The 15,201-nt window shown below is 38.8% G+C and overlaps 1 protein-coding gene across 2 annotated transcripts in view; it reads left to right on the top strand.

Annotated features, from left to right (window-relative positions):
* The window catches only part of LOC120806083 (rab GTPase-activating protein 1), a 73,859-nt gene that overhangs the window by 840 nt on the left and 57,818 nt on the right, over window positions 1–15,201 (top strand). Inside the window, exons 2-6 of one of the 2 annotated variants that reach the window (XM_040156772.1) lie at window positions 10,314–10,549; window positions 12,418–12,447; window positions 13,710–13,968; window positions 14,347–14,560; window positions 14,749–14,923. In XM_040156772.1, the coding sequence (XP_040012706.1) occupies window positions 10,397–10,549; window positions 12,418–12,447; window positions 13,710–13,968; window positions 14,347–14,560; window positions 14,749–14,923 (831 nt within the window). In that variant the 5' untranslated portion in view covers window positions 10,314–10,396. The remainder of the gene's footprint in view (window positions 1–10,313; window positions 10,550–12,417; window positions 12,448–13,709; window positions 13,969–14,346; window positions 14,561–14,748; window positions 14,924–15,201) is intronic. The other variant, XM_040156773.1, reaches the window with a different exon arrangement.

Below are 15,201 nucleotides of genomic sequence, written 5' to 3'. Positions count from 1 at the left end.
AAATAGTGAATGAATTTGAATAACCATTATGTAGTAGTTGTGACTAGTGTAACATATATTTTCTCTATATCGTTCCTCCTGTTTTATTCGTCACAGTTAATATTTTGGCACAGGGCGTAGTGACAGCTGGATGTGCTCTGTTTTTTGCTTTCAGCATAGAGTGACTGTACAGGGTGGTAGTGCTGATTATGATTTCTGCAAGTTACTGTTATTTATTATGGCATTGTGACTCATTCAGTAATACTTCACAATACATTGATTATCACGTCAACCATTCTTTTTCCTGTGTATTACCATGGGAGTTCTCCACATAAAGTTCATTTTGACATATATGTAATAAAGACACACAAAACTCATTTAATGAGTATTTTGATTGTTATAACAAAACAAGATGAAAAGTATTCATTGTATACCTAGGCGATGACAGTGACTCTTTGTTAAAAATTGTAGCACTTAATACTAACTGCCCTACAGATGTTTACAGGTGTAATTAGCCTTTGGCTCAAATCTTTCTTAAGTCATGTACTCGGACACAGTGAACATTTAATCCACTCTATTTTTGGTTGGTTGAAGTTTTGTTATTGTCACATGATAAGGGAGGGACCAGCAGGGCCTGTTTTGAAGAGTCTCTATGGTGGCATGCATGGGTGTCTTGACAATCAAGATTTGAGAGTTGTCTTTTGTGAAGCATTGCTTGAGTGAGCTTGATTATTATGTTGAAAGAACCCTGTTAAATAATTCCTGTAGCTCACAGAAATACTCCTTACAATAGTCAGTGCTATAATACATTTACAAACTAGCTGTATAACTGAATTGCATTTTGCTAATGGCATATCTTCTAATAAAAATTTTTTTTGCCCATATATGGTCCAACCAGTACAGAGATGTGTATAGTTTTTAAGCTAACCTCTCTAGGCCTGACTTAAACATCTCAACAGGATGTGCCGGACAGCATCCACCATAAAAAAGCTAACTTAATTCTCTGATTTAGGGTTAATGCTGCACAGCTTTGTCAATCAGTCAATCACTAGCACAAGTAGTGCCAACACAATCTGATATATTGAGCAAGTAATCCAATGTTAAAGAGTTTATATTCGATATTTCTCTCACTTTCAGCTAGTAATGAGACAACTAGTAATGAGACAACCCTTCATTAACCTGACAACGGCTAGCAAACCAGCTGTTGTCAGATTAATGCCCAAGACTACTGTTACCACCAAGAATAGGGTTTTTGAAACCAGTAGCTTTTGTCTTGTCGTGAATACGTGGGCAACATGTACGGTAACTTTGAGCCAAATGTGCCAATTGCCACTTCATTTGGCCAAGCCCTTTCTTCCTGTACTGTTTCCTGAAGCAGGGGTATTGCAGTAAAGAGTCATTGTAGGTCATTAAGGTGACACATGCAGCATGCACATAGAACACAAAATTCAGATTTGCCTGTATGCAAATATTTACTGTAATAACTTCTGAAATGATGGATGGGTTGATTCCAGTGTTATACTAATATGCATTCTTTATACAGTGGTCTCAGTACAAATGCTGTTGCACAGCACAATGCATCTTTCAGGCATACCTCTTTGTTAGTAATTGTTACAAAAAAACACAAAAAGAAAAACAGACGGCAATACTACAATTGTGATGATAACTCAGTTATTTACTCTTAAGAATTATGAGAACAAATACACACATTGTAACAGTTGTAACAAGATAATAACAATGTTAAGCAATATTAACAATAAATAGAAAGGGCCAAAGGATGTAACTGCTCATTTGAATAAAGTTTCAGCAGCATCAACATGTCAATCACTTTTGCCTAAAACTGTCAAGTCATCCATAATAAATATATAGGACTCATGAACTTATAAACCAAAGATGTCAGACCTAATTGATGCATTTTGCTGTTGAGCTTTAATGCATTCTCTCTTAGTGTGTCCCCTTGTATCCCTCCTATTATAGCTCGGTCTGTAACTGATTTTAGACTGAGCCCTGAATGTTTTGAAATCCCAACAACGCCCCTCAAATGCACCTGTTATTTGGGGAGCTGGTGGAGACTGAATGGCGGGGGGCTGGCATCAGCTGTAGTGGATTAGTGTTTCCTTCATCCAATTGCTGTGGATTAGATGAAAGGAGACTATGTAGGGTTGAGAGCATGGAAATACATATACGGGAGTTTAGTTAGAAGATTTAGTTAATACACTCAGTAACATCTGCAAAAAACTTCTTCCTCGCTTATTGTTGACTCAACACAAATAACAGTTGAGTATCAAAACACCCAAAATGAGCTTGGAGGAAATTCTGGGTTTTTTGTGGCATTATGCAATGACTGCATGAGTAGCCATGGGCAGTCGTGCACTGTTTAGCAACTTGAAAATTAAGTGTACTATTTGCTGATTCAGCTTGTTGCCTGAATGCTGCTAAATTTGCTGTTTCAAGTTAAAAGGTTATCTGTCAATTTATCAAACTTAAATGTTGATACAAGTATTTGGAGGCATCGATGAGGGAGTCTTGCCAGAATGCCAGAACTTTCTGTTGAGCTTTTTGGAGATGTTTTGGGCTTTATTCAGTGAAGCATCAATAATGTTGCATTCACACTTTGTAACCAATGTGAATTACGTGCTTTCACCAACAGGTGCAAACTTCTTGCATCTATAGAGCTTGTTTTCTTTAGAGGTGATCTTTGTCAATGTGTTTGCAGCTGCGGATTGATTTAAAGAAACACTGCTGATAATTCAGATCAGAAAATTCAATGATTGCTGTGATAATATTTAGTGAATAATCCTGATACATGTAGTTGTTAGTCTGTATTTAATATTAATCAATCCGTCAAATTATTCAGACCTCCAGTGATCAGCCTCCCAGGAGGGCTAGAACTTTAATCAGTGTTAAGAATCACTAATTACTTATTAATTACAGGTAAGTTTACTATTTGAATTTTATTTATTTGTAGGAAAGGCCTGGTTATTTTTCTGAGCTGGTTTTTAGATTTTATGACTTGGTGGGCCAGTGAAATTTCAGTCCTCAGTTTAGATACTTCCTGAACAACTGCAGTGTTTTATTAGTGTGTTTTAGTTCCTTTTACAATCACCTTGCATTTATGCTAGTTCTTGAACACGCAGCCAGTCCCTTGAATTGTAATGTGGGAAATGAGGAAAAACACAACGCAATTCATGGTAAAAATAATGATGAATAATAATAATTGAATAATTCATGTTCAATTTTTGTTTCTTTTTTAAGAAGATTAGCCTCCTGTGTATAATAAAAATGATTGGGGTTGTTATGCCTATATGATTGCAGAAATGAAAGGAAAGCATTGATTACACTCTTTAATAATGTTGAATGTCAATATTTGTACGTCTGTGGTCATATCTGGTGTTTTGAGAATGAAATGAATACATTTCCTCTCAGTTTCATTTTCCAGAATTTACATAAAATGCCTGTATAATAAATGTACTCTTTCTTTTTAACCTTGCATAAGTGGCACTTGCGGCATTCAGTTCTAATGTCGAAAAGGCCTAACACCCTTAACAGCCGTATGTTGTTTGAGTACGTATTCACTTACACACACGGTGTCAAGTTTCCCTTTTAAGCCATAGTTCTCTTCTTCAAAAACCACTGCTAAATAAATGTCTGTGAATAGCCACACATTGTGTGCAGCTCAGTATCTCACAGTGGACGGGCTTGTTGCAGCCAGTTCTCCATTTCAGAAGTTAAAGCCAGGCCTACACTGTGTGATTGAGTTGTTGTCTTTTTTTTGTTTTTTTGTCTCAGTCATGTGAAATTGTGAGATGTGCAGAGGTTTCATTCGCGGATACCCAACTGGGAGCCTGAACTCTGCTGTTGACCTGTTTGAGATGATTATTAGGTGCTCACACGGTAAAAATAAGATGTAAATTAGGTACTGCATGTTTCTGTATGTATGTTTATGTGTTTCCCTGATGTGTACAGTTCATGACTTGATCATTCAGAGCCCCTCTTTCATCTTTTCTTTCTCATTCCTTCCCTACTGTACCTTGTGACTAACCTTGTAGTAGTTCAGCCTTTTCTGTCATTCTTTCTTCTTTTCCTTTCTATCTGTCCCTTTCTCTCTGATGTCTCTGCCTGGCTGAAATCACTGCTGTGAGACGCATCGAAAGGGACTGTGTTGCAAGCCTGAATGCTCTCTGGCTGTGTCTGGCTGTGTCTTCCTCTCCCTTGTGAGTTGCACGCAGCGCCCAGCTGGCAGCCCAGAACAGACCATTCAGCTTTAGAGTGGTAGTGGAGGAAAAAAAAAAAGGCAGGCATAGATTGCCAGTGTACACAATATTACACCTGGATTGACATAAGATATTCTTGTCAGATACTGTGCTTCTGTTTTGAACTGTGACAAACAGCTAGGAGAGGCCACTTTTGTCGGTCATTTGGTCCCAAAATTAAACTTTGTTCTGGGTGATCCATGCAGATCACACCCAGACAACATCAACCTAATTGCTGTTATCACTTTGTGTGTTAGTAGCTAAATTGGTAAAACTCTGACCTCTAACTCACCAGACTTGGGTTGTAATCCTTTAAGATACAATTTACTACCAACTTCACTGCATCTTATCACCAAATATGTGCTTTTTTATTTTTCCCCCTAACAAACAAGCAAATAGGTGTAAAACATCACCTTTTTTTTTTAACTTGACATGGGTAAAATATACTTTTTTTTTCATTTATTCAGTATCACATTGTAAAAAACAAGAGTCACATTTTAACAACCACTGAACTCATTGATCTTTTTGGGAAACAAGCTTCAGAAGAGCTAATGCCATCAGGCGTTATATGTTGCATGAAACAATTAGTCGATTGATCGATTAGTTGATTGACAAAAAGATGGATTGAAAACTACTTTGATAATAGAGTCGGCCATCATTCAAGTGAAAATTGCCAAACTTTCTCTGGATGCAGCTTTTCAGATGTGAATATTTGCAGATTTTTCTTTTGCTGTTGTGGAATGCTGTTAAGTATGTCAAAATATAATCACATTTACTTCGCTGTGCCGAACATACAAACTGAAACATTGAAACTGAAGACTAGGATTAAATTCTGATTGATTTGTGAGTGCAAACACTATTAATTTCTGTGAAATTGTCTCTTGAGGGAAGGGCAGATTGATAGTAAGTGATGGTACTTTATTGAGGAATTCAGACACGTAAAATATGAATATAAAATATAAATATATAAGAATTAACTTTCAGAACTGCATCTGTCAGAAGTAACAGTAACAGGACATATGAGCAGCAAAATACTTGCATGAGTGTCACCACCTTTGCAAAAGGTGATTAGGACCAAATTAAACACTGCAAATGATGAGGGAATTCATGGTGACATGCATAACAGTGGTCTTTTCTTTCTGTCCTGTCAGAAGATAGTCAAAGTAGTGGGGAAAAAGGTAAGATTTACAAAGCAAGAATTAAAACAAAAGATTTAAAACAAAGACAGAAACAGACAAAAGAGGTTTAGAAATCAAGAGAAAGGGAGTGGCTGGGGAAAAATGGTTAGAAGGAATTAAGAGACAGTCTACCCTTGAGGTCTCTTGTACTTGAAAGCAAGCTGGTGTTGTTGAGCACAGTGAATGTGATGTGTCAAAAATCAAATTAACAAAGCAAGAGTTCAAGAAAATTCTCAAATGAGCCTAGAAATATTACCCAATATAAGACCATTTAGGAACATTTTAATAATTTAGATATGGAATGCTATTTGTAATTTTGTATCAGTTAGTAGTCTGATAGGCAATGGATTGTGTGTTTTCCTGGAAGTGTACCATGGCACTAAAAAGGTTGATAACGAACAGTGTAATTTGGCAGGAGCAGGCAGAGAGCTGCTACTGAGGCAAAGGAGGAAAACAGGGTGACAAGGCAACCATTATAAGCCTGTTGGAGCTGCCAGCTAGTCAAAGAGTGTTAGGTTTGTGTGTGCATGCACATGTGTGCCTGTGGGTGAGTGCTTACTTGTGTTCATAATACAGCTGCTTGTCTCTGTTTAGGGTATGTGCGATCCATCATTAAATAGTAGTTTTTTTTATGTTTTTGTATGCACGTGTGTGTCTAGGCTCAACTGCAAAGGTTGATAAGATCTTCAGTGTTTGTGACTTAAAACATGAATGAGTTAGTGAAGCTAATTGCCATCTCTCTCAGATAACATCACAAGTTGGAGAGTCTCAGCTCAGCTCTACATTGCTCTAGTGAAATGATTGACTCTAAGGTTACAAAGCAGTAATCTACTATAAGGTTTATGCTGGCCAGAAAAGCAAAATTTTCACTGTTTAATTTCTTTTCTAACCACACGCAGTACTTTATTGATAATTACTGTTGTTTGTCTGGACTCTTAGGGTGGGTTAGTTATCAATGTTAAAATTAAAATATAAAGGCTTGGTCCATCATCAAGTAACACTATTCAAATCATTTATATAAGCATGTAAAAAGATGCAGTCAAGAGGCTTTATAGGATGCTACTTAGAAGCTTTAAGAATGCGAAGGACTCAAGAAAGGCCTAAGTATCGCAGTTTCAATTATTTTGACGATGAGTTTGTTTTCATTAAAGCGCTGCTTTGCTAATGCATAACTCACTGCTAATGCTTACATACATATTTTCCAAGACTGTATACGAGACTTCAGGAATTAGCCTTATCAGCAGCAGCCACTGTGGCAAAACTGACAAACAAAAGACCACAAGATGTAGAAACTCAAAGTTCATCAAGTGAAAAAATATGAGGAAAAAGAACTAGAATAATCACTCAGATTAGAAATGTGCTAAAAATGGAAAGCTGGTGCCTTTGAGCCAAAAGTGGAGTAAACATCTGTCTGCCTCCTCAAGATTAAAAGCCTGTAAAAAAGGAAGGGCTGAGGAGCGATGAAAGTTTTGTAATTCCTACTTAGTCGGATTCCATTTTTCTTATGGACTGAGGTTTACTATGTTTATCTGCTGATTCGCACAACTGTAAGAAATATTTGACAGTTGCTAAAGATCTAAAGATCCAAGCAGGTAATAGAGCTGGCCCAAGGTGGAAGTCTGGTAGGAACCTACAGAGATTCTGCTGCAGGTTAAAGGCCCTCATCCCACACAGGTGTTTCTGATTCCTCTGGCTGATTAGACCTCTAGTCTGAAGGTGGGAGGAGCTTTACTGGGAATTTCATGACGACACCAAACTATATGAAGTAATAACAATGATAACAGTGTAAACTGACCCTCCCTAACGAGTGCAACAAAACTATCAGGACAGTAAGGAAGTGGTCAATCACGCACAGTCTGTTGTACAGCCACACAGTCCTGAGTAGAGGTCTGATTAGGAGACATAAGTGCAAACCCCTTTTGTTGGTGGACTAGGAGGGGCTTTAAGATGAGTGGTCATTGCTGACTGAAAGCACTATTTTGGCATGGTACATGCTGAATCATTGCAGAGCTATGCCAGTATCCAACCATGTTATTCAAGTGATCTAATAAAATCTGCAGTATTAAAGGGTATGCTGAAATAAAAAGTTATCAAGATCTTATATTCAATTAAGGTCATCGCCACTCTCAAAAATTGAGGTCCCCAAAAACAGTAAACATAGTTTTAGATAAACACATTTTCTTTCTGATGTTTGTAATATTTTGTATCTAAATTGTACACAGCTGCACAACGAACCTGTTAGGTTAACTGTTAACCTGTTCAAACAAGCTGTGGTGGAATTTTCCGTTTGCTTTTGTACGTTTATGCTGGTTTGAAAGCTGTCAGTTCAAAACTGGTGCGGACCAGACAGGGCTGAGACCCGCCTTTCCAAGCGATCTTGTTCTGGTTGTTTTCTAATCTGACTTTGGTTCAGTTTCTTTGTGGTGTGAGTGCAAAGCACTGATGTTTGTATTTATGCAAGATCATTTGATAAATGTGGTAACATGCATGCGTGTGAGTGCTTGGATTTTCCGATGACATTAGAAAGTGAAAAGGAGGTAAAACAAAGTTGTAGTGGGCTTGTTTGCTCTTATTGTTATTGTTGCAGTTCCTTATTGAGAAGTGAGTGAAACATAGCTGCTACCTGTGATACATGTGGTCGAGTTGCAGTCTTCACTGATAATGCTCACAATCAGTTATTAATTAGTGAAATCATGTGAAACTTAAGAAATGTCAAATAAAAGCATAAGTCAGTAAGGTCTGCATAAGTTGTCAGTCACTGGGCTTTGAATTTTTTCCCGTGGGTCCTTGTATTTCATCGATGATACAGGATGACAGTTCCCAAAACAATGAGTGGATTACCTGTTAGTCCGTATGGATTCATGATTACTCATCTTGGATCACTTGTAATAAGTCACTGTTGTCATGAAATGAACAACAACTGAAAGGCAACAATCTATCTTTGTGTGAAAGTGACCTTCAAGTTACAGGACTCGTACATGGTGCAAAGATCAGCTGAGTTGTGTGTTATCAAAATCTAGATGGATTCTAATTACTTACATACGAGTTTCAGAGGTCAAAGGGTGACAGGTTTCTGCTCATTCTGAAACTACTCTATGTTTCACAGTAAGTGGACATGGCAAATCATTATACCCTTTAACCCTGTCTTTCAACTCCCCTTTTGCAGTACAAGTGAAAGACAACACTTAGGAAATTTGGATGAAAAACAGTGGCTCATTTCTTCAGTTGGCTTTGAAAAGATAAAAGGAGCAAGTTTAAGCTGTCAGTTTATATTACTCAGTTTGTATTCTGCTTAATAACAACACTTATATCAACACAAGCTGTTGCAGAACCTCAGTCACACAGAGATAGCTACTCATATTAAGGTTTAGTCTGGGTCAATACAACATCATAAGTACTTCACATTATTAACTGTTTTGACCTTTCCACTGTACTTTTTTTTCCCCCTGCTACTTCTCCATTGTCGGACCTGCTTTGAATAGGGAGGGCAGGGATTTGACAGGAGACTAAAGTGCTGGAAACAGCAACTGAAACCTTTTAGAAAAATGGAGGAAGGCAAGCGCAGAGGAGAAGAGAGGAGAGCAATAAGGGCTGAGAAAAATAGAGGATTGGAAGGGGGAGAGATGAGGAGAAAAGACTAGTGAAAGGGAGAGGGATGGGATAGAGTGAAAGGGAGGAGTTGAATGGGGAAACAGCCAGAAATAGCTTGTTATGGTGTCTTCTTGAACCTCTGCCAGAACCTTCTATTGTGCCTTTCTTCCTGTGTTACACACAATGGCAACTCCCTTTCTAAGAAGTTACCTCATGCCAACTATAAAGTTGAAGCTTTACCTCATTTTGCTTATAAAACTAAATCTTACCTTAATTCTACCTCCTATTGTCATACCTAATCTTACAAATAGAGACTAAATGATAATTTCGACGTTGAAGTGATTTTTTGACTTTGCCACTAATGGTAAAAAGTGAAAAATATCTTCTCCTTTCTGTCTTTCTTTTTTTTTTTTTGCTGGCCATTACCTATTCAACATTTTACTTCCTCTCTCCAAGTCTTTTGTCCTGTCATCAGCTTACTTCACAAGTAACAATATGATTTTTGAGAATTTGTGCTTAGGTAAATTCTGTAAGCTTTTCTTGGTAAGTTATGCATTGTCGCTTTGATGGATTTATGACGGGAGCTGGAGTGAAAGGCAGAGCAAGGGATTAGCTAATGATGTGTAGTGTTTCCCACAAAATTTTGTTTTAGGTTGTTTGTGGTTGTGGTGGCAGGCCGGGAGAACAGTCATGAACTGAGGAGGAGTGCACTCAATGCAATTAGCACATTCGTTACATCTTTTTTTGTATGTTTATGTCATATATTTCTTGTGTACATGTCTAATGTGGTGGTGGAGGACCACAAATGAATCTTTTTAAGGGAGCTTACATACATGGAGTAAATGGATGGTAGATGCAAGCTGGCTTTTTCCTTTAATTCCTCACTTTCATATGCGTATTACTTTTTCAAAAGGATGCTTGTATCACAATCGCTTTGCGTTGCATCAAGCTATTTTGCAAATAGCTCTGCTCTTTTCTGCTGAGATAGACAAAATTGCTCCAAATGACTTACAGATCCCTTTTTTTTGTCTATCACTTTTAGCTATGCTTTTTTGATCAACATTTCTTTTGCACCTTCTACTCTCTTTTTATGCTCCCTCTCCCTCTCTTTGGGTTTTGTAAAGCTGCCATAGGGTTTCCTTAAACTGTGAAAAAGACCTCTAAAGGTGAAGAATGAATGGTTCAAGCATTTTTAAAGGGTTAGGGTACTAATAACTAAGTTTCCAGTTGCCTTTAAAGATGCTTTTCATGGACTTCATCACATCATGACTGTTTTCTGCTTTTTTTTTTTCTTTTTTTTTTCTTTCTCTAGGTGATTTTGCTCATCATCTTCCACCACTTCCTCTTCCCGTCTTCCATTCATGAGCAGCGTGGCTGAGTTTAACAGCGGCAGCCATGGATGACAAGGGCTCGGTGGGGAAGATTAGCGTGTCTTCGGACTCAGTGTCCACTCTCAACAGTGAGGACTTTGTCCTTGTGTCCCGGCTGGGGGACGAGACACCCTCCTCCACTAATAATGGTAGTGATGACGAAAAGACAGGACTGAAGGTAAGGATGGTTGGCTGTAGGTATGGACAGAGGTACAAGGAAGAGAAGGGTGACTTCAGAGCTGTACTTGTCTAGTCAGAGTTTAGGGGCTGAGTACACTGTATCACTTGTCTGTAGACATTTACATTGACCTCATGGGATAAATCCGTTCCTAAAGTGCTTCTTTCTATGAATATCATGAGTATACTTGATACTGAAAATAGTCATAATCTGCTCTTGATTACATAAGAAAAACTATAGTAATTGTGAAGCTATAATTGTTTTCAAATGACCAGTAGGATAAGAGGCCAGACGGTGCTGCCGAATGATAACTGTTTTAAGAGTGTTTCTTAGGACCCAGGGCATGACTTACCAAAACATCTCAATGTTCATTTCATCTTTACCTATTTGTCAACAGTGTAACTTGTTTAAATTGCAGGTAAGGGGTCACAGTTCATACAGATTACATTGTTACCAGGTTTTGTTCATCACTCACTTATCTAAAGCTCTCGTCCATCTTTTTAAACATGCAGCCTCACACTCTAACCATAAGGCTAACCATTTCTTGTTTTGCGTTTTCCACATTCTCACTGTACCTTCTTTAGTTTTTCTGGGATCTGTGTGTTTTATCTGTGTGTATTTTCTTATTTGCAAATTATAGGAAGGAAGTCCTTAAATCCTTTTTGATATGTACACATCCCTAAAAAATGGGGCATTTTCATAGGCTTTGTTTGTAGTGAAGAACTTGCTCTTATCTCTCAAACCTGTGATGAATTAAATTTGTTTTACTAGTTCTTTCACTGTATTGTCTGTATTATTTAGTTAGTATGGAGTAGAGGAGAAAGGAAGGGATCATTGTTGCATGAACAAATCAAAAAACTGACGAGAACACTCCTGTCATTTGTGCATTTCTTTTGTGTGTTAGCTGAACGTGTAACACAAATCAGCTGCTTCTGTCAGTATGCAGCATGGGCTATCATACTACAGTATGTCCGATATAGAAGTATGCCCTCCTTGATTCAGTTCAGTGCTACAGTTAGCACTCAGCCAGCAGATATTAGTTTACAAACAGTGTGGCGATGCAGCTGCAAGTGCTTTGAACTCATTGTCAGGGAAAATAATGGTGTTTTGTGTCAAGGGTGTGTCTCTCCACAAAGAGAAAGAAGACTTTCTGAGGAAAGAAATGTAGCTTCCAGCCACCATCCTGTGTGTGTCCCTAATGGGTTTAGGTTACCTCCCCTTCTCTCCCCTTCTCTCCCCTTCTCTCCTCTCCTCTCCTCTCCTCTCCTCTCCTTTCCTGTTCTCTTAGGGTACATTTTGTCCATGTGCCTTTCAGTTTACTAGTTAACAGATTTCCTTTTCTTGAATTTACTTAAGTAGCCGGCTCACATGTTCATACTCTGTCATTCATTATTATACCTACCGTATGTTTCTCTGTAAAGGAAGGAATTGTCTACTTGGTGTTTGTAAAGGTACCAGAAGATGGCGCCAGCAGAGCATGGACTTTGCATATTCAGCTGATATGAGGAAGTCACACTTTTTTCTGTCATTTGCAGTGCTTGGAGATAGGAGAGTATGAGTTTGCATATTACATGAGTACAGAGTCTCTCAATGGACTATGGTTATTTTGATGGAAATCAGAGTTGAGGTCAGTTTTGTGCTGCCTAGTTGCCACTGTCTGTTTGCTGTCAGAGGGAAGAAAAGCAGTACTTGACACACATCCACTCTTCTCAGTATGCAGTGGTGAAATCACTCCATTCACTGACACTCAGTCATCCAGATATCATGTTTTGGTTTTTGCCAACACACTCTTGTGCACATTTCCCTCCCAGTCAGTCCATCCAGTCAGAGAGGAGTCAGTGTGTCTAAACTTGTTGTTTGTTATGCAGGTGATTTCTGAGGAAGGGGTCAGCTTTAAGGTCAGTCTCTTCTCTCGCTATCTTTCCTTTCCACCTTTTCTCTCTATGTCTCTTGCTTGTATATACCTTTTTTCCTCTCTCTCTTTGTGATGTGATCTCGTGGTGATTCTGTCTGTGATTATTTGTGCTTTGCGTATTTTTGCCGGCTGTTCAGTGATGGCCCTAGCCAGCCTCCTCAACAGTTTAGTTTTGATGATGGTAGTGATAGACATTCTTACATGTAGGACTGTAGTTGTACGTGAAAATTGCCAAGGCTTTTAGCACTACCTGTAAATCAGAAGCCCCTCCACAGTTGCATAGTGATGCAGTTAGATGTGTGTCTGTCAGATGTGTGAATGCAAATATAGAACTGATAGCTGCTTTACATCAGTATCTTCAAAGTATAATCTTTTTTTCATTATATGGCACTAGGAGTATTGTCACAGACATTATAGTTGTAGTATACTGTAGTATACACTCTGCTCTAGAGTCTAACACCACTGAAGAAATTGCCATATATCTCTAAGTCATAAATATTATTTATTGTTGTCTGTACATGGAGAGCCTACCTGGAAAATTTAGCCAGAATATTCAACAATAAAATATACACATATACCACAGAAACTGAAAATCAGATTCTCTATTCTTTGCCTATTGTTATCCCCTTTTTACTCAATACAGCAGTGCCCTCTGCAGTTTAAGTCTGCTCTGTATTTCTTACCTAACATCAGGCTGCAGCCGCAGTAGGCAGGGATATGTGTTTCGTGGCACTTCATGGTTCATCCAGCCTTGAACATGCTGTTTGCTATTTCGTAGAATGAGTTCCCATACAGTAAGTGCTGGCATGGCTCCTCTGATTTCTGGATACAGTTATTTCACAACCCAAACACACTTACCCACTAATCACTAATATTGGATGAATTGTAATCAAGATATATGTCTGACTGCCAACATGAAACAAGGCATCTTTCCTCCTTACACATTCACTATACTCACTTGAAATTAATTACAAGATCACTGTTGAAGGCAGAGCCACTACACAGTTCTAAAAACTGTCAGAGAATTGGTTGATGTAGGCCTCAGGATTAGCTTAAATTCGTTTCGTTATGATGACTATTAGGATTATTTTGTATAACAATATGTGTTCTTGTGTTTAATCTATCTATTTGGGTTTAAATATGTTGCTTTCTGTGCCCTCTTTTGTCCCTGCTCTTTGGTGTGGTTGTGTGCATGTCTGTTTCTATGTTTATGCGTGTTTCTCCTCCTCCGCGTGTGTGTATCAGATTGTGGGGAATGGAAGTGAGCAGCAGCTCCAGAGGGAGTTAGAGGATGTCCTCATGGACCCATCGGTAGCTGACACTGGGCTTGAACCAGAAAAAGGAATGGACAACCTTGGTGGGAGCGACCACGGTGTTCTTCCCACTACAGCGTCACCTGTACCGCCAGGCTCTGACCCTCTGAGCACACCCCTGCCCAAGTTGGAGATAGTGCTTCCTGTTCAGACGGCTCAGGAGAGTGAGCTGAATGAGAGGTCGTACCGAGGTGAGCCATGATGTGACTTTTCTTATTGTCTTTTCTCGTGTCTGTCAAAGATCACACAGTGGCGCTTATCTTCAGCTTTATATGTATTTTTAAGACAGTAAGAGTAATATTACAGAAGCACCCAATTTTTTTTTTTAAATTATACACTGTAAGTACTCCCACATCCCTCATTCAATTCTCTCATTGATATGACTGTTGTCCCTCTCACCTATCCTTCTAATTTCTATGTTATATTCTTATTTCCAGGGCAATTGAAATTATCTCAGACAAGGACAATATTGTTGATGTGCAACCATATGGGTAATATAGAAGTCATAAAATAATTCTTTTCATTCCTTTCCCTTATTTTCTTTGCATCTTTTCATTACCACTTTGCAGCAGATGAATCATCATCAGATGACAGTCCGGGCAGTCCCATTCCAGATGAGGACAGTGTTGTGTTCAGCCAGCTGACATATCTGGGGTGTGCATCGGTCAACGCCCCCCGCAGTGAGGTGGAGGCCCTTCGTATGATGAGCATCCTCAGAGGGCAGTGCCAACTCCCCCTGGATGTCACACTGTCTGTGCCAGGCGTGTCTGAAGGCACTGTCAGGTAAGGAGAACATATGGAGAAATTGTTTAACATATATATTGTCATATTGTACGGTAAGATATGTGTGTGTGCAATATGCATACTTGGACTCAAAAGCTCACATCATAGACACAGTACACATAGCAAAAGTAGCTGTGCAGTAGTGACATATATATCAAACAGCAACATATTTATTTATATTTTAACAGGTTGTTGGACCCCCACAACAGTACGGAGATTGCCAACTACCCTATCTACAAGATTCTGTTCTGTGTGCGGGGTCATGATGGCACACCGGAGAGTGACTGCTTTGCCTTCACCGAGAGCCACTACAATGCTGAGATCTTCAGGATCCATGTGTTCCGCTGCCAAATCCAAGAGGCGGTGAGGATTCAGTGATTGATTGTTGTTTGAGTCATGTGTAACTACATTTACTGAAGACACATTTAACACCAACTTATACATACCAAAAAAATTGTTACAAGCAATATTGCTGCTATTCAGATAGAGAACCAGAGGGGGAGCAATAGCTCCTCATATAAATGCTCTGCTTGATGCATGCTCTCCTCTCTCTTTTTTTCCACACTTTTTCTGTCTCGTCCACTCATGTACATATACACGTGTAGACACTCATATGGCCACCAGTATTCTGGTTGACCTTG

This window comes from Xiphias gladius, chromosome 20 (assembly GCF_016859285.1).
Source record: "Xiphias gladius isolate SHS-SW01 ecotype Sanya breed wild chromosome 20, ASM1685928v1, whole genome shotgun sequence".
NCBI lineage: Eukaryota > Metazoa > Chordata > Actinopteri > Istiophoriformes > Xiphiidae > Xiphias > Xiphias gladius.
Note: the sequence above shows the minus strand (reverse complement) of the source record. Positions and strands in the feature narration are given on the sequence as shown.